Source organism: Poecilia reticulata, chromosome 21 (assembly GCF_904066995.2).
Source record: "Poecilia reticulata chromosome 21, P_reticulata-male-v2, whole genome shotgun sequence".
In the NCBI taxonomy this organism is placed as follows: Eukaryota; Metazoa; Chordata; class Actinopteri; order Cyprinodontiformes; family Poeciliidae; genus Poecilia; species Poecilia reticulata.
The window spans coordinates 6,859,920-6,877,804 of NC_088850.1; the positions used below are offsets into that span (position 1 = coordinate 6,859,920).

Sequence of the window (17,885 nt, forward strand, 5' to 3'; positions counted from 1 at the left end):
GGTGTTTTTGTGAGTAAGCGCGTAGGGGATGGGATGTGGGGGACAGTACTGTTGTCAACAAATGTCAGACATTCAGTCTCTAAAAGGGTGCAGCTCGACAGCGTGAATGTTGGTGTTCTTTTTCTCCATTTGATAGGTATAGACCCCTACACTCAAAAGGTGTTTTTTCTATTTTGGTTAACTTCCCCTCACAGACAGCCACGACAGCACATACATTCAGAGAGTGAGAGAGAAGGAAAAACATATAACTGCTCTTTCACAGAATCTCCACCTTAATGAGGTGGAAGGATTATGGTCTGGTGCGCTTTGTTGACTGGAGTTGAGGCCCTTTGTAGGGCCTCCCATCAAAAAGTGGCATACGGGAAGGGGTCAGACTGCTTGTGATTTACGATATTTGATGGCAGAGAAAAACACTAAAAGTCAAAACTCAACCAGATTAGTGGAAACCCAGATTACGGTCTTTTTTGGAACTTTGGTGGTGGCTTCTTACATGCTGAAACTGAGCTCCTGGAGCTCAGCTGGACTAAACATGAAATTGTGAAGGGATGCCCATCCCTTCACCTCTTTGCAGCTTCAATGTCGTTTCAAGGTACTCCACAGAAATACCTTGAACTAGGATCAAATTAGGATGAATACAAAGACTGTTTATACTATTGGCTTGAGTTGACAGATTTGGAGTCAACTTGGGTTCATTATGCCAATTCATAAAATGTTTTCTGAGGAAATTTTACTGACTGAATTGAGTCACAGCTGCAGGCTGGAAACCTGTGAGAGTTGTCTGTGCTTTTGCACCTAAACAACACAGTAACTCAGATCAACTGGGCTTCGGGAAGTCTGTAGATTTTGTCCTAAAAAGCAGTCCTCCTGGGTGACATCAGTGCTTATGTAGGGTAGGCAATGTTGGCGTCACGAATGTGATTTGGAGGAACGGCCAACTGGATATGAACCAGGATGTTTTATTGATGGATTTTTGTGCTTGACACTGGATATTTGTTGAAAACTTTAGCCCAACCCTATATAAATCCAGTATATTTACAATTTCACCATATGGCTGTCTATATGTGGAACATCCTCAAGACTCAAATATGGGAAAAGTGCAATTTTCAGCTCTTGCTTTGTGAAATGACTGAGTCACAACACCAGAGCTCAAATTTCCACAATTCCTTTGGCTACACAGAGAGTGAAATTGAGACGAATAGAAAAGAAAGCAGACACAGGTTAATGTAAAGTTGAAAGAAAAACCAAAGGATTTGCACCCTGCTGTGCAGCTGGTCCATCTCAACGACCAGTGATCCCAGGTTGGAGTCGGCCAGTTGCAGTAATCTCTCCGGAGCTTTGTGAGGCGATAACATGTGCTTCAGAGGGAAACAGGAAGATGAAAGTATTAGACAGAAATGTCTGACACAATGTGGCCTCGAGCGATGTTTTTGCAACCACCCAGACCTCTGCTGCAGGGCTGAGAAACACAGGAACCAGAAAAATTATTTGCACTAAGAAATTTCCCATAAATAACACTTTCAAAACTAACAAAATACAAACAGTCAGAAGAAATGAAATTAGTTTTCTTTTAAACATATGCTTCAATCTTGGGAAGCTGGAAAACAATTGGTGTAAAGTGGTGGTTGGAAATTTGAGAATAGGACCTAAAACTAGAGTGTTCATGAGTCTCAACTCAAAAGGAGAATTGGAATCGACTATTCTAGATTCTAGATATTCTAGATTCAGAATTCTGGATTCTAGAATCAAGCAGAAATGTTAAAATTATATTTGCAGAAAAGGATCCAATGTGCTTGAAAAAAAAATTTAATTAATTCATTAATTTTTGCTTAAATATGTAAACACTGCAGCAGCTGCTGATCAAATTCTGCAAAGTGGCCAATTATTCATCTTAAAACACTTCACTTTTTTTCCCCCAGTTTGTTGTTGCATAAATAAGTCTTAGCAATAGTTCTTTACCTTGTTAGTAGTCAAGCCATCAATCTAAAATCTCCGTTGTCAGCTCAATGTTTACTTTTGTCATTCAGGATATGAGTTCCTGTATGACCTTATTATCTACTGAACAATTTGTTCTGTTGCAAAAGTTTTACTTCTTACACGATCTTTTGATTTGTTTAGACTAAAATATTTAACATGGAGGCAACACAGCATTTTGTGAAAAATTCTTATGTACGAGAATGTATTCATGTTTTTTTATTATTAAAACCAGCTGACTCATTGTGCCAAAACCTCAGAGAAGGGGAGAAATTCACAGTAAATTAACAATTTGTGGTTGAGATGTGTTTACCAGTATAAATTTCACCCATTTTCAAGCAGCAAAATATATGAACATTTTTCACTTTGACTCGTGTGGGAAACAAGACATGCTAAAATATGTCAAAAAGTTCAAAGTAATGCAACATTTAAGTTTACTATTAGATATATTTATAAATAGTAAGTTTCACTCAGTAAGCTTGTTCTATTGAACAATATTACCCAGAACCAACATGCATAGAAACAAATAAAGTTAGCATTTATATTAATTTTACCTTGAGCTCCTCTGTCATGTTTTCAAAGCGGTACAAAGCTTTATAAGGTGGTGGGAGGGGTGTGGTCAGTGTGACATCAGTGATGATGCGATAGAGACGGTCCATGTCGCTTATCAGCAAACCTGAGCACTCATCGTCACAGGCTGGAGAAAAGTAAAGAAACACGGTTCTGAATCAGTTCATGTGCAATGAGCCCCACTAAATTAATCTGAAATATTTACTGTCTTCATTGTGAGGTTCTTGTTTGCCAGGTTTCTGTGCAAGATCTTTTTGTAACTGTATGTTTTATATATGTGAACTTAGAAATATATCAATATGTGATGACACTTTTGTTGTTCTACCCTTAGAAAGACAAGGCTGCTGATGCATGAAATCAGCCTAGAGAGGAGAGAGCACCTATTATGAGCACACACTGTGGGCTAAAGAAAAAAGAAAAAACACCACACACTCCAATGCACACATATGGGAATTGACTTAGACACACAATTACTTTTTAGTAAAGTGCTAGGAAAACATAGTTTTCTTTTGTGACCTGAGGCTGATTTATTGCAGAAATTAAAACTCCTGACATGGGAAATCAAAGATAAATTAAATAATATACAAACTGTTTCTAGTCTATCAATCTCTGACAAAACTAAAACACACAAATTAACCACTGCTTTTAAGTAGTTTCATGCAAAATGTACACACAAAAACACCACACACACACACACACACACACACACGCACACACACGCACACACACACACACACACACACACACACACACACACACACACACACACACACACACACACACACACACGCACACACACGCACGCACACGCACGCACACGCACGCACACACACTTGCACTGGATATGACACGGTGTCAAGACCTGCTCGTCTCTGCTGTGCAGAAATCTAACTGGTGTAAGAGTTTAATCTACAACCTTCTACAAGGGAAAGCAGCTTGTCCTATAGGATTAACCTTCTATAAATGCCTGTCTGCGAAACAACGCAGGGATACATGTCTCAGTCATTCAGTGTACAAGAACATCTTGAAAAAAAAATGTGCCAAACGACATAATACTTGAAATGACATTTACTGTACATGTAAACCTCATTAAACCTGAATAATTTGTGATTTTGAGGTGGGGCTGAAACATAACTACATTCAACCTTCACTTGCAAACTTTTCAAGATTATTTTTAACCACAAATATTTTTAACATTTGTCTATTTCACAAAAGCTTTTTACTGCTACTGCACCCTAAATCCATGATGAACACATTGCCATGAGTTTTCAGTCAAAATGGGACACAGGTGCATACTTTTATTTTCCATAAGTTACATTATTGTAAACGTGTGTTTACTAGTTTTACTAGACCCCCCCTTTATATTCCCTATAAAGCACTTTAAATTATCTTGTTTGTGAATGTTGCAATACAAATAAGCATTCAAGTGATTGCACTTTTATTTATAAATTTACATTTGTTTAATGTGATTTATATTCTTCAGTTAGCATTTGTATTTTGCTCTTATTGTAAATATACAACTCTTTTTAAATTTTAAATTAAAGCAAATACAGAAGCACGGGAAAACTAAAACAAATTAAAACCAATATAATTTGATCAATTTTATGCTGATGTATTAAGCAATATACTGAGCATGTGATACCTCTTTTATTTTTCCCACTGAAGATAATCTATTAAGGCCTAAATCCCCTTCCAGGCATGGGCTTGGGGATACTCATATGTTACACCTGCATCTAATGGATTAATAATTACATTCTGAGCATCTTTTCGTGGGTCGATGGAGGGAAGTTTAATAACGCTGCAAACTGTATGACATGACTTGTTAAATTTAAGCCGGATTTCTGCACTTGCTTAGATGTTTACGTTTCTCCCGTTCAGGACAAGTGCTTTGCTGTGCCAGGTAGAATGCAAGGAAAACACCGAGTGGCAACACTTTTCAAGGAAGCATCAGTTTGACTACCCCCCTATCGTCAGAACCAGGACCTACGATTATGGTTTGGACACAAAGACGAGCAACATGGTGTCAGGGGGGCACTGCAGCTCTTCCACTTTGTGAGCACATGTTCAATGTCGAAACATGCAAAGACGTGAGCGAGCAATTTCCTTACCGACCCGACAGCAGCGATTTCACACTGGCCTCTGTCTTACAACCTTTTCCTCCATGTTCTCATTCACATGTGCACACTTACTTCCAGACAAGCTAATGGCACTAAATTGGCACTGCTATTATGTTCATATTAAGTTTAATTTAGCTCCAAACGACATTGAAATTATTTTCTAAATGACTTGAATCTGACTTCTGCTATGATCTCGTCTCCTATGGCAACTAGAGAAAAGGCCTCCGATTTGAATTTCATTGCCAAATACAGTAAAAATGACAACATCAGGTGACACGGCACATGTGTGAGGCACCAAAATGACAGGAGCAGCAGAAAATAAATGAAACGGACCAAGACTGAATGTAGGGTTCATGGAGTGTAGAACCTTGAGATGCAAATGGGGTTTATGTATAACTTCTGCAGTTAGAGGCTAATCTGTGTAATGGCTTTAATTTAAAATGCTATTTAAATGGGGTCAGCAGGTTCACACCAACCAGTCATGGGACAAAAAAAACGCTACATTACCAGCGCAAAATATATCACTTCAAAAGCCCAGCAAGACACACAAATGACCTTACATTCTACAGATAAGTTGTCTGAAAAAATATTTTTATGATCCATAAAATATCCCCTTTTAATTACAGGTTTTTCATCTCACAAATATAGCTTAATTGCATTCATTCATTAATTTTTCTAACATGTAAAAGAACAAAATCCTTTATGCCAAGGATTTAATCATATTGTGTAGGGACATGCTGACTGTTGGTGCTGCAGTTCCCCTTTATTCCTATGAATTTGTTTTAAAAGGGTTGCAATGCAATACATTAAATTTCAGTCACTTTGAAGTTTGTGGTTGTAACACAACTGACTGTCAAAGGTTCAGTGAGCATTGCATCTTCTTTAGGTGGTACAAGAGAGAAACAACAACTCAAAAAACTCAAGTTAATATATTAGTCTTACAGATTATCCCAGACGGTCCACACACATGCCGATCCATGCACTGGTCACACAAAATTCCAGATGTCCCAACCCTGCAACGGCACTGGCCCGTGACAGGGTGACATGGTCCTGGTAGCGACCCCCACGAGGAACACTTACACTCCTCACAGCGACCACCTGGCATCCTTGGGTTACCGTGGTAACCAGTGGCACACCTAGAGGAAAAGGATGATCAAGCTTCGGTCAGCGAAAAGTTCTACCAATGGAGAATGTCATCAACCATTCCAAATAATTCCAGGATATATTTGAGAGATTCCTGCACAGCAGTGGGACGCAGCTGTTTTTCTAAATACGTTGGAGCTACTACTATTTCACGTCAAAATATTTGCTGTGCACTGTGCTAAGTTTTTTTTTTTTTTTTTTTTTTCCTTCAGACAAATCTGGAACTGAATGACAATCTAAAGTTATGTTTTGGAGCTCCACAACAGTATTATTTCATGAGTTTATCTTAATGCAAAGATACACATACTACTTTTCTCTACACAAGTCTCACCTTTCACAGTATTTTCCCTCATATCCCTCAGCACAGGAGGTACAGCGGTGGTCGCTGAAACCTTCTGCCACACATGTAGGGCTGAAACTAGATTCAGAAAAAAGTAGTTACAAAATAATTCAAAGATAAAGAATCAACAGAATGCAGAATACAGATTAACATGTGCACAAAGGGAGTTACTGATGCATTCCACTTTAAAAATGGGATCATAAGCATGCATCGACGAAAAAAAAGAAGAAAAAAATCAACCCAAAATATTACTTATTCTCTGGATTGGAAAGGGGGCAGGCGCAACGTTTGCAGTCATCTGGAGAACCTCGGACCACACCGTAGAAACCCGGAGCGCAGCGTTCACAGTGATCGCCCTCCGTGTTGTCTTGACAGTTCTATCAACATAAATGCAGAAAATGTGTTTTTGTTTTGAAGACTCCATTTATTCCCCCTCCATCAGAATCCTCTCAAACTTGCAGGTCCTGAAATTTCCATCTTCCGCCCAGCATGAGTTTGGTATGTGTGGTAGGTTTTATAAGGAGGATGTTGATGCATTGAATGTAGCTACTAAAAAAAAAAAAAAGTTACAAAGTAAAAGTTTATTCTACCTGCATGAGAAAACTCAAGGCATTCATGAAGAAGAAATAAATTGTTTTTACTAGATTGCTTAAAAGAAATCAAAAACAAAATTGGTACAAGTGCACTCAGATGTCTTGAGAAAAGTTTTTAATGCTTTAAAAATAAATATCTATAGCTCTAAAAGTGTGGATAATCTTATACTTTCAGCCCCCTTTTTAGGTACACCTGTCCAATAGCTCAATATAAATAGTAAATGAAACAATGACAAGGCTGGAGCTTGATGCGTTGGACATCCAGTGATGCATTAGAGATCACTAGAAGTTCAAACCGAGCATCAGAATGGTTCAGATTTAAAAAGCTAAATGTTGGAGGCACAAAACAGGCTGGTCCAAGTACTTCAGAAACTGCTGATTTCCTAGGATTTTCACCAGCACATCAGGTTTACAGAGAATGAAAGAAAGAGGAAAATATACAATAAATGTCAGTGAGGTGAATAAAAAAATCTGTTAAAGAATAATGGACAGATTAGTTAAGCAAGACAAAAAAGCCACAAAAAAAATCACTTGTTACAATTAAAGTAAGCAAAAAGATAATCTCTGAATGCACAACATGTCAGATATTCAACAATCAAATAGTCTTCAGAAGCAAAAGGCCTCATTGGGTGTAGTGTTTGTCTTCAATGAACAGAAAACTGAGACTACAACCTGCGAAAGCTCATCATGTTAGGCAAATCTGCTGCATCTGCATGATATCAAATCAATAAGGAGAAACATTTCTGCAGAATGTCTTACACAGAAACGAATGAAGAATTGAGGGAGTTCTGAAGACTGGTGCTAGCAAGAAGAACATAAAAACTAGTCAGTGACTACTTAAGATGGTTAGCCTGGTTCCACTGGCTGATCTGTGGCAAAACCAGGAGAAATAACAAGTAGTAACAGAAACTTATTATGTCAGTTTTACATCAAAACTTCTCAAACTGGTGTGCTTGGCTTTAGAGTGAGCCATGTAGAGGTTTGTACTGAAATATTTTGCAACATTGTGGCAGAAAGGTGATTTCAATTCCATTCAAATCGTCTCTAAAACTACTCAAAGACTTCTCTCATTATAAAGAGAGAGAGAAGAAGAAAACCAGGACAGGCTGAGCAGTTACATACAGATTCACACATCTAAAAGATAACTGGGAAGTACCCAGTGTGATTCCAGCTGCCATTAAAGTGCCGAGTATCTCCACGGTGGCGGCAGGGAAATGATTGCCCCTTTCTCTTCACCATGCTCATTTTCTGGGCTTTTCTTGGCTTTTTCACAGCTCAACTTTTATCTAGTCAGGGCGGTTTCAGATAAGAGATGCATTTGTCCACATGGTAATGATGCCAAGGCACACCTCTGCATGATGAGGTGCGGTAAAGTAAGACTGTGTGCCGAGCAATCAAGTCGCTGTTACCGCACAGGTGCAATCTTACACACTGGAGTTTAACGTCCTTCTTCAAAAGCAGACAGGAATAGAATACAATTTTTATAACCCGTTACTGCACAGACAGCCACATTTTTTTTTTTTACAGCTCATTTTTAACTTCACTTATAAGCATACAAAATATCATCTTCCATTACCTTTATAGAAACTATGCAAAATCTAGAAGTACAATCATTTTCCAGCCTATGTGCACAATAAACATAGAAACAAACAAACAATGGTCAGCAATGTAACCGACAAAAATCCCCCACCACACATACACAACTGAAACAAAACTATTGTACACTTTCTCCCTTACTGTTCATATCCCAAAGGTCCCATCTAATGTGTTGCACTTGTTTGTTTAAAATGGGAACTTTAGTTGGTACAACAGAAAGTTTTTTTCTTAACGAGGCAAGTCATTTCCATTACCTTCCTCAATTTCTCGTTACTGCTAATTACCACAGAAACAAACTCGTTTAGCGTTTTCAATTTAGCCTGCTCGGTTAGAAAATGCTAATGACGCCGTTATGGAAAACGAGGTAGAAATGGGCAAGGAAAAAAAATGGCTGGGAGGCAAAGTGAGACCGAAATTAAACAGGAGGGAGGGAAGACGCAGAAAGAGAGAAACAAATTGTTACATGTGGAGAAATTAGGTGCGAGTGAAACAGAATGAGACACAAGGTAAAGTGGGTTTGTGAGTAGGAAAAAGGACATACAAGTAGATGATAGAGAGAAAAGGGTGAATGAATACACAAAAGGTAAGAGGTGGAACCTTTAAAGGCAAATGTTTGAAACATTTAAAGAGTCAAAAGCAAAATTAAACAAATGGGAAAGTAGGCCAACCAAACACAATTGACGAGGCAGGAAAAAAAAGACATTAAAACGATGAAAGGGAGTCCAAGTGCTTCAAATGTGAATATTTTCAAGTGACCAGTAGAACCAATTGAACTTTTTTCATTAGTGAAGAAGAAATTTGCATTCTGGTTTTATAGACTAAAATTCAATTTTCAGTTTTGAATATAGGTTGAATAATGCAAGAGAATAATGCAGAATTTCTAAATTAGGCTGAAGATTAAATACTGTTTAGAAGGTATAAAAATATGTTTACAAAATATGTTGTTTCTGATATTCAAGGTCATTCTACCTCATTCCCCTCTGACCTCATATATTGCCCCACAAACTTCTGATCACTGGATATTTGATCTTTTTCTGCCCGTTCTCTGATGAACCCGAGAGGCGAGTGTGCTTGAACATCCCAGCATATCAGCAGTTCTACAATTTGATCTTACACACACTCATCCATCTTTTACTACAATGAACATATGTTAAAATAAATCAGATATATATGATAAAAAAAGCTGCACAAAATATGAGTTAGCCAGGTGGTAGTTAATTATTGCCAGGCTAATTACAGTACCTGACATCCCCCTTAATACACTTTCTCATTACGCTTGTTTCTCTGAAAACTACTCAACATATGGCTCTGTGATGGGCTCCAGCATCAGATGTACATGCTCATTTACCTGGCATATGGATGTCTCAGGGTCACAAGTGGAGGAATGCCCACTGCACTGACACTGGACACAGCTGCCCATGCCGGCAGCTGTCGGCAGCCTGGACGCTGGAACAGAAACAGACGACCCGGCGCGGAGCCGATAGAAACCTGCAGCACACTCCTGCTCCGAGGTGGGGCAAAAGGAAAACATTTAGAAATACTTCATAAAAGCAGCTTTCATAATAAGACTGATATTAGAATACATCACTAAACAGATGCGTCCAGGGACTCCGGCAATAATCACACGCTTACTTCCCTAGGCAACAGTTGACTGCTTTCTTCTCTCACATACACACAATTAAGAGTTATACACCTCAGTAAGTTTTGGACAAAGACATACAGATCCGTGCATGTTCATACGCACATAGACTTGCAAGGTAACTCTCTGCTCCTCTCCCTCTCCTGTTCAGCAATAATTAATGGAGTCCATTTAAAGAGCCATCTGTTCCCTCTGCAAGCACTAAATGCCCGTTTAAAAATACTTTATTAGCAACGACGGCAGCTACAAATAGCACAGCCATCTGTCTGGCAAGCCTGCACGACCTGAGCATTTTAAATTTTAGCTGCAGTTTGGTTGTTGGTTTCTATCTGGCTTTGTTTCAACACTGTCTGTACCTTCAAAGTTACATAAACACAGATCACAAAGCATTTTAATCGCCAAGTAAGAGAATGTAATGGGGGAAAAAAAAGTTTTTGAGATCAATATTAAAACCTAGTAAACATTTGGGGACTCTCCAAAGTTAAGCAGATGTTTGAAGTCTATATATTGGAATCTCTCTCCATAGACTCCCAATTAAATCAAATATGAAAACTTCTGAAAGTGGTTTAAAAAGAGCTTGAAGGAAATCATGCCTGAGCAAAAGAGTTACTCAGAAGATTAAACCCGTCGAGGTTGACTTATACCAAATGCAATGAAATATGTTGATTCAATCACTGAAATCTTCTCGTCACACTCTGACAGTTACAACAAAATAAGAAGATCCCATTTAGATTAGATAAGTCTGTTTCAAAAAATGACCAACAACTGATGACACAGGGTCCATAAAATACATGCTATTTGCCGTGAGTCTTTACATACCTCACAAGAAAGCCCAGAGTATCCAGTTGGACAGTCACATTTTTCTATCTGATGGGCTTTCTCGTTTTGCTCCGTCGGTGTTCCTTCCTCTGCGACTGTTAAGCTGATCTCTGAAATACTGAAAGGAAGAAGTCACGAAACAATGTTAGACATTAGGAATCTGATTTCCAGTTTTGTTTTTCATCATTGCCTACATATAAATTCCCAGAGGGTTGCAGTTTTATATTTGACAAAAGGTTAAATGTTATCTATAATTTTTATGCGTTTGTGTGTTTTTTTTTTTTTTTATTTTACCGGCTATGTCTCATCAGATTGCCATGTGAAGCCTTAATCAGGATGTAGTCCACATAGAACAAAACGTCCATGAAGTCCTCTCGACTCACAGACCGGCCATCTGCGTACTTCCATTCATGCTTCACACAGAGATAAAATGTGGGGAGAAATTCTTATCTCTCTGCAAGTCTTGAGGTGCAACAAGTACAGTTTGTATTATGACGTTTGATGAAAATAGACAGTACTTTCTGAAAGTCTTTATGGCAATACAAAATTGTATTCTTAAAAACATGAGACTCCAACAACACTTTGTTCTCCGTACCGTACCTCTGTCATGTCGATCTCGTGACGGGTGAGTTGACCGATCTGAAGTCCTGGGATGTGCCGTGTTATTATGATGTTGTGGTTTGGACCACCTTTAATAATGACCTGAGGCTCGTATGATGAAGGGCCGGTTTCGTCTCTGGCCTCGTAGTACACGGCGTATTTCAGTTGTCCTCCGAAGGCTGTGATCTGAACAAGACAAAATATTTTTTCCCCTCAGCAGATCCACAAAAAATTTGTTGGAGAGAAACTTTTAAGCTTATTAACAACAGTTATCCATTTCCTCCCTCCCCCCAAAACAATCAGCTTCCTTCTACATTGGCAATATGTGATGAGGGAGATAAGCAAATTTGATCCACATTTTATGTTTCTCTACTGACTTGGTATTGTTGAAACTGGTTAGCAAGTTTTAATAGTTATAATAATACAGTGTTTTTCCTTCTGAGTATTATTTTCATAAACTGACCAAACTCATTATCCTCGTTATTAGTTTTTAACCCCCCTAAATGATCTTTTTCACATACTACAGTGAAGCTGCTTTAGCATCAGCAGTTCCCCATCTGCGTCATGTGACCAGCTGAATCATTAAGTCATAAAAAAACAAGTAAATACGCAACTATTAACCTACCATACACCACTCCATGTGAAAACATTGCCAGTAGGTGCAAGATGCAAATTTTTAAAGAGTGTGAAAAGAGAGAGAAATCTTTAAGAACTAAGTGCTGTTGGGCAGAAACTCCAGTTATTACAAAACATCTGTTGTTGCTAATAAACTGTGTCAGTGGGATGCAATCACTGAATTTATTTTACTGCAGTTTTTCATTTTATTTTACTGCATTTGAGCAGTTCAAACATTCCCATGACACTAATATACTTAATGAAGAACTGGACTGCATCCTAAATAACTCAGGCATTTCAGAAAGAAAATCTTGATTGCAACGTACTTAACCATCATTATATATTGTCTGATTACCATCAGAGTTACCTAATGAATATTGCATATGGTACATTTCAAAGCACAAGCTCTTACCATAGAGCCTGTGAACTGCTCCGGCAGTTTCCAGTAGTACGGTTCAGACAGAGTTGTTGTGACCACTTCTGCGTGAGCCAGTATCTCTGGGTGCTGGAAGCTCACTCCTGCCCTCTTCTCCACAGTGTTGGATTTGTCCACCAGGGGGAGCACTGTCTGTTCTGGCCTCAGTGTCAACTGGAATACAAGAAAACCAGCAGATGCATAATTAACAATCCATGGACTTGAAGTCTTGGTATTTTACGTCTGTAGAGTGAAAATAAGGATTTTTGCTCACACACACTACCAACTCATTAATGAAATGAGACTTAATGAATCATCACAGTTCCATTTGAAAAACTAAATCTTTTGTTACACTCACAAGAAGAGAGTCACTTTTTCACCACTGGGATATTTCTTGGTAATAAAATGTTTATATTAAAACACATTATAATTAAAACTAATGATCATTAACTGTGGTTTACTGGAAAAACCAACGTACTTTTCAAATTTCACTCAGTGACGTTCTATTTGCGCCAGTGGTTAAAGTAAGGCAGAAGCATTTCTCTCTTGAGTATAATTTAAAACTCATTGTGCCAACTTTTCTCATGCGGTTTGATATACGACTTTCATTTGAGTTATTTGCATTTTGGAGAAATAATAAACAACCAGCCCTCCTTTTCTTCCAATCTTGCTTTTGAATTTTTATGTGTTGATATTTCAATATTGCTTGAATAACAGACTTTATTATTGACTGGGGGTTGTGGTTGAGTGGACCAATTTAAAAATAGATCCCTCTTGTTCATGTGAAAAGAAGAAGAAAAAAAGACCAAAACAGACTGTAAGTGGCTTTAGCTACAGTAAACTTCAGGACATATATTGTCTTGTAAAACTGACATTTAAGCTTTAATGGACGTTGTGTGGATTGTTGTTCCATCTATTTGAGTTTGGCTGATGTGTCATCTGTCATGGAGATGTGTTGCAGCACTGAAAAATGTATTATCAATTTTTTTCTTTTAAATTCATAATTGATCATGCAATGTGGGGGGAAAAATCACATCAGAGTATGTATAATTTGTATAATTAATAGTGAAATATGTGAGATTGAATTTAAAATAAAATGTATCCATGCAACTGTTAAATGGTTTTCTAAATGTTTTTTTTTATTATTAAAAAATGTATAACAACCTTTTGCTGCAATTAAAGTCCAGGGCATTTCTCCAACAGAGAAATTTGTTTTTGCCAAATTTGGACATAAACTTCAAATGTGGTTTTCTCACATTAAAATACTTTCACGTAAACCAACACATACCTGGATGTAGCTACATTAATGACTTGTGAAGACATTTGGTTCCAGTAGATTTTGTTTAATGGGTATGAGTAAAAGAGGGTGAATATGTCCATGTCACTGTTTAATTATGTATAAAATAAAACAATATTTTGTGAATTCAACCTTTTCAAACTATTTTACAATTAGCTTTGCTGATCAGGATTTCAGTGTTTTACTCCTTGATTATGTGGAAAATGTTTTGATATGCAAAACATTTTTGTTTTGCATATTTCTTTTCATTAAGCTTCAGGTTATCCTGTGTCGTGCAAGTTTCAGTGTAAATGTGACCTTTGTGTGACGTGTGTGTGTACAAGGTCTTGGGGTGGGCACTTGCATTTCCCACTTCACTTAGTGTAATCTCACGATTCAGTGGTTCAGAGAAAATCTCCCTCTTCCCAATAAACTTCGCATTTTTATGCATTTCTCTGACCAGTTTTCCCTCCTTGAATCCTGCTCTTGTCAACTTTAAATGAACCCTGGTTGATTCAATAAAGGCTCCACATCCCAAAATTGTAAGCAGACAGTTTATAGCAGAAACTAATTATTTCTAAACATGCCTAGCTGGCATCAAATGTAAATATGTTACTGATATTTAAATTTGTCATATTCCTTTGTAATTTCACAAACTTAAATTATGACCAACAATTTTACTTCCTATCAGATAAAAATGATTTTAAGAACTGAACAACTTAGATTTCTCATGTATCCACAGACAAACTTAAGGTTGAGCATTTTCCAGAACCTGAATCCCTAAAAAAAATTAACATATTTTTCTCCCAAAAATAGCACTGTGCATTTCTCATAACTGTAATTATGTCACTGGATTTTTTTTTTTGTGGTAATTTTCAAAAGGAAAATTGTCCAATGATGTCTAAAGTATTGTTTAGTTCTGCTAATTTTAAAAGTCCCGTTACTCACCCACATCCTTATAAGTCCTTGTGCCTCCATGCATGAGTGAGTCAGTCCGTAGCAGTAGCACTTGCTGCAGCCAAGTGGATTTTTCACAGATAAGCCAAACATATCTGTTTTACAGCGATCACAGTTGTGCCCTTCCACATTTTGCTGAATTAAGAGAGAAAAGGAAGCAAATTAAAACATTTTTATAAATACTTTTGAGAACCTTCTTTGTAATTTGCCTTTTAAAACAGAAACTTTTATTTCAAGTTTAGTCATCTGTTGATTTTTCCAGTACCTGTACAGTTGAAAAAAAATATATTACTTGCATATAAAAGAATCTATAACCTTTTTAGTTACAGAGTGAATAAAAGAAAACAGGTAAAAGTCAATGTTTTGAGGTGGCTACCACAAAACCCTGATATCAGTCCCATAGAAAATTTGCAGCCAGAGATAATAATTTGTTGTTTGACAAGTCATACCACCAAGCCACACAGTTTATAGGTAGTCTAACAAAACTATTAAAACGTCTACCGTATTTTCCGGACTATAGAGCGCACCTTACTATAACCCGCAACTACAATTTAAAAAGAAAAAAAAAATGGAAACGTGCATATATAAGCCGCACTGGGCTATAAGCCGCTGGCATCTGGCCGCTCTCAAGGACGCAGCAGAGACCTGGTTCGGCTCCAATGCAGAGACATGGATCCGTTCATGCTCTTTGTACTCCCTGATCAATAGCCTTCAACTTAAAAGCTGCATTATATGAGTCTGAATAAATGTATCCGTCGTTCCTACTGCTAGCATGTGCTTGTTCTACATGAAAATTAGCACTTTCTTCTTTGAGTTACAATTTTGACTTCCAGTGATTCACTTCATGCTAAAGAGCCCCCTGGTGGTTGAAGAAAAATCCACAGAAAAGCCGCACCGGGCAACAAGCCGCATGGTTCAATGCGAGGGGAAAAAATGACAGCTTATATTCCGAAAAATACGGTAATTTGAAGAAATATATATAAAAAAACAAACAAAAAAAAAACAACATGTGTTGATTTTGCTGCTAGTATTTAAAAGCCGTTATCCTGATTCTCTTAAAACAAAACAGTCATTGGCTTGACTTAAAATAGTGATGAGTAAATAGGTTCTTACTGGTTTCAGTAACAACCTATTGCAGGATAGCTGCATATTTTTAGCATAAAATTTTGTTCATGTAGATTATGTTTTTTGCAAAAGAAATGGAAAAAAATATCCTTATATGGATGATCAAAACATATTCAAATACGAGTAAAATATGTGATGAAACTCAAGTGCACTGCTTGGTTTCATGATGAGGTTCAGACAGCCAACCAAGGTTAAAAAAAACTAACAGACTAACAAGAAGACAAGTGACAAATGAGTGACAAGTTGTCAAACTCGTGTTTCTTAAGAAAGATGATAAGACAAATTACCTGACATCTCATTAAAGGTTATGAATTTGGCGCGCATTAATAGAGAAAAAGGCAAACACAAAAAGCTAGCTTGTTTCTGTAAGGCATAATGTGATGCCTGGGATCAAAACTGTCATCTGTCTGAGAAATCTTTAGATAATCCACGCATGCCTTGATTTTATCCAAGATTGAAGCTTGTCACAGTAAGAAAGATGATTCATAAAATGCTCTGCATGTTTTATCCTTGTACATAGTTGGTGAATATCTACATATAGTCTGAGAATTAAGGTTTCAAGATGAGCAAGAGTAAATATTACCCAAAGGAAATGGGAAGAACAGTAACATCTTCTATCTATTGACAGGGACACTAATAATTTTAACGAAAGTGAAAAATCCATTAAACATGATTGAGAAAACTCCCATACCCCATCTTCTATTTCTATAAATTGAAGCCAGGCAGAGTACAGCAGCATGATATCATTCGAGAAAAGCAACAGAATGATTACATGAGCTGACCAAAACAGGCATGAATTTATGAGCTTTACCTTGCAGTTACATTTTCCTGTTCGGTCTGCACAGCCACACACTCCTCTCTCCATGTCACAGGTCTGGCTGTCCGATCCTGCGACGCTGCACTCGCACTGGATGCACTGTGGGAAATATGAATACAAACAATCTGGGGGCTCTGATGACAGAACAAGCTTAGCAGTGAGATAATTAGGTACCGGGTTAGCCTTCCGATTCACCTGATTAAACTTCATGTTGACAGAAATGTTATCTTTATGCGCTTTAATTAATTTGTGCAGTTATGAGGTGCTCCAAAAATGTGACTTATCCACTCGGTTGACAAGAAATGATGCTTACTTTTTAATCCTCCTTTAATTTTAATTTGGCCTTTTTTTTTTAAATGTGTTGCTAAATTAGTATGAAATCCCTGCAAATATTCCACAATAGGGTTATGTATCCAAAAATCTAAATGAAAGTGCATGTTTTTCTTGAAAACATGCACTCTGCAGTAGAACCAGTGCATTAACATGTTTGACCTCTTACCTGAGGGAAGTCTCTGTACCCGATTTTACATTCATCGCATTTCTCTCCTCTGAAGGAATCGTGACAGAAGCAGCAGCCTGTGTTGGCGTTGCACTGCTGGGTCAGCGAGCCGATCACATTGCAGCCACACTCCTTGTTTCGAAAGCAAGAACACATGTAAACATTTTGTGCAACACAAATGGCCAAATATCTCAATAAGTGAAATTAAATTGAAGTCTCAAGACCTTTGTGGTAAAAAAAAAAAAATCACTCAAAAATGTAAATAAGTAAACTTGTATAAAATATAATAATACATTTATTATAAATAGACTTGAAAGATTACTTAAACATTATTTCCTTATTGTATGAAGATGAAAATGTTTATTAATTGAAGAATCCTGGATGTGCACAAAGCAGATAAACTGTAGAACTTTAAGAAATTTACTTTTCCATTCTGATTTTCTGCATTTTGTAGAAATTTCAGTACAATGTCCAGCTTTGACGATGCGTTGATGCTTTGATGGTCTGTTATTTGTTGAGTCAGTCCAAACCTCGTATAAAGCCCTGATGGGATTTCTTTGAAATAATCTGCTGCTAAGGACCACAGCGCTTTTATCGCCAGGCCTCTCATGTCTACGAGTCTTTTGCTACAATTAAAGGTTTGTTTTTTTAGCTGCTTTAAGGTAGTATTTTTAAGGCATGTAGTAATCTTTTGGAGAAAAAATTACTCTTTAAATTTATACAAAACGTTGTACCAAGAAAACAACTTGTGGACCTAAAGAAAGGCAGTTTGTAAAGTTTTTTTTTCAGAGAA

At 37.4% G+C, this 17,885-nt stretch overlaps 1 protein-coding gene across 5 annotated transcripts in view; it reads right to left on the reverse strand.

The window, feature by feature from the left end:
* The window catches only part of lama2 (laminin, alpha 2), a 153,707-nt gene that overhangs the window by 38,038 nt on the left and 97,784 nt on the right, over positions 1 to 17,885 (reverse strand). For 3 of the 5 annotated variants that reach the window (XM_081602472.1, XM_081602471.1, XM_081602474.1), the window contains 13 exons: positions 17,093 to 17,224; positions 16,588 to 16,692; positions 14,643 to 14,786; positions 12,416 to 12,592; positions 11,389 to 11,574; positions 11,083 to 11,201; positions 10,789 to 10,906; positions 9,679 to 9,831; positions 6,394 to 6,518; positions 6,133 to 6,219; positions 5,601 to 5,794; positions 2,526 to 2,668; positions 1,257 to 1,355 (listed from right to left, as the gene is read on the reverse strand). In XM_081602472.1, the coding sequence (XP_081458598.1) occupies positions 1,257 to 1,355; positions 2,526 to 2,668; positions 5,601 to 5,794; positions 6,133 to 6,219; positions 6,394 to 6,518; positions 9,679 to 9,831; positions 10,789 to 10,906; positions 11,083 to 11,201; positions 11,389 to 11,574; positions 12,416 to 12,592; positions 14,643 to 14,786; positions 16,588 to 16,692; positions 17,093 to 17,224 (1,782 nt within the window). The remainder of the gene's footprint in view (positions 1 to 1,256; positions 1,356 to 2,525; positions 2,669 to 5,600; positions 5,795 to 6,132; positions 6,220 to 6,393; positions 6,519 to 9,678; positions 9,832 to 10,788; positions 10,907 to 11,082; positions 11,202 to 11,388; positions 11,575 to 12,415; positions 12,593 to 14,642; positions 14,787 to 16,587; positions 16,693 to 17,092; positions 17,225 to 17,885) is intronic. The other 2 variants (XM_081602473.1, XM_081602476.1) reach the window with 1 other exon arrangement.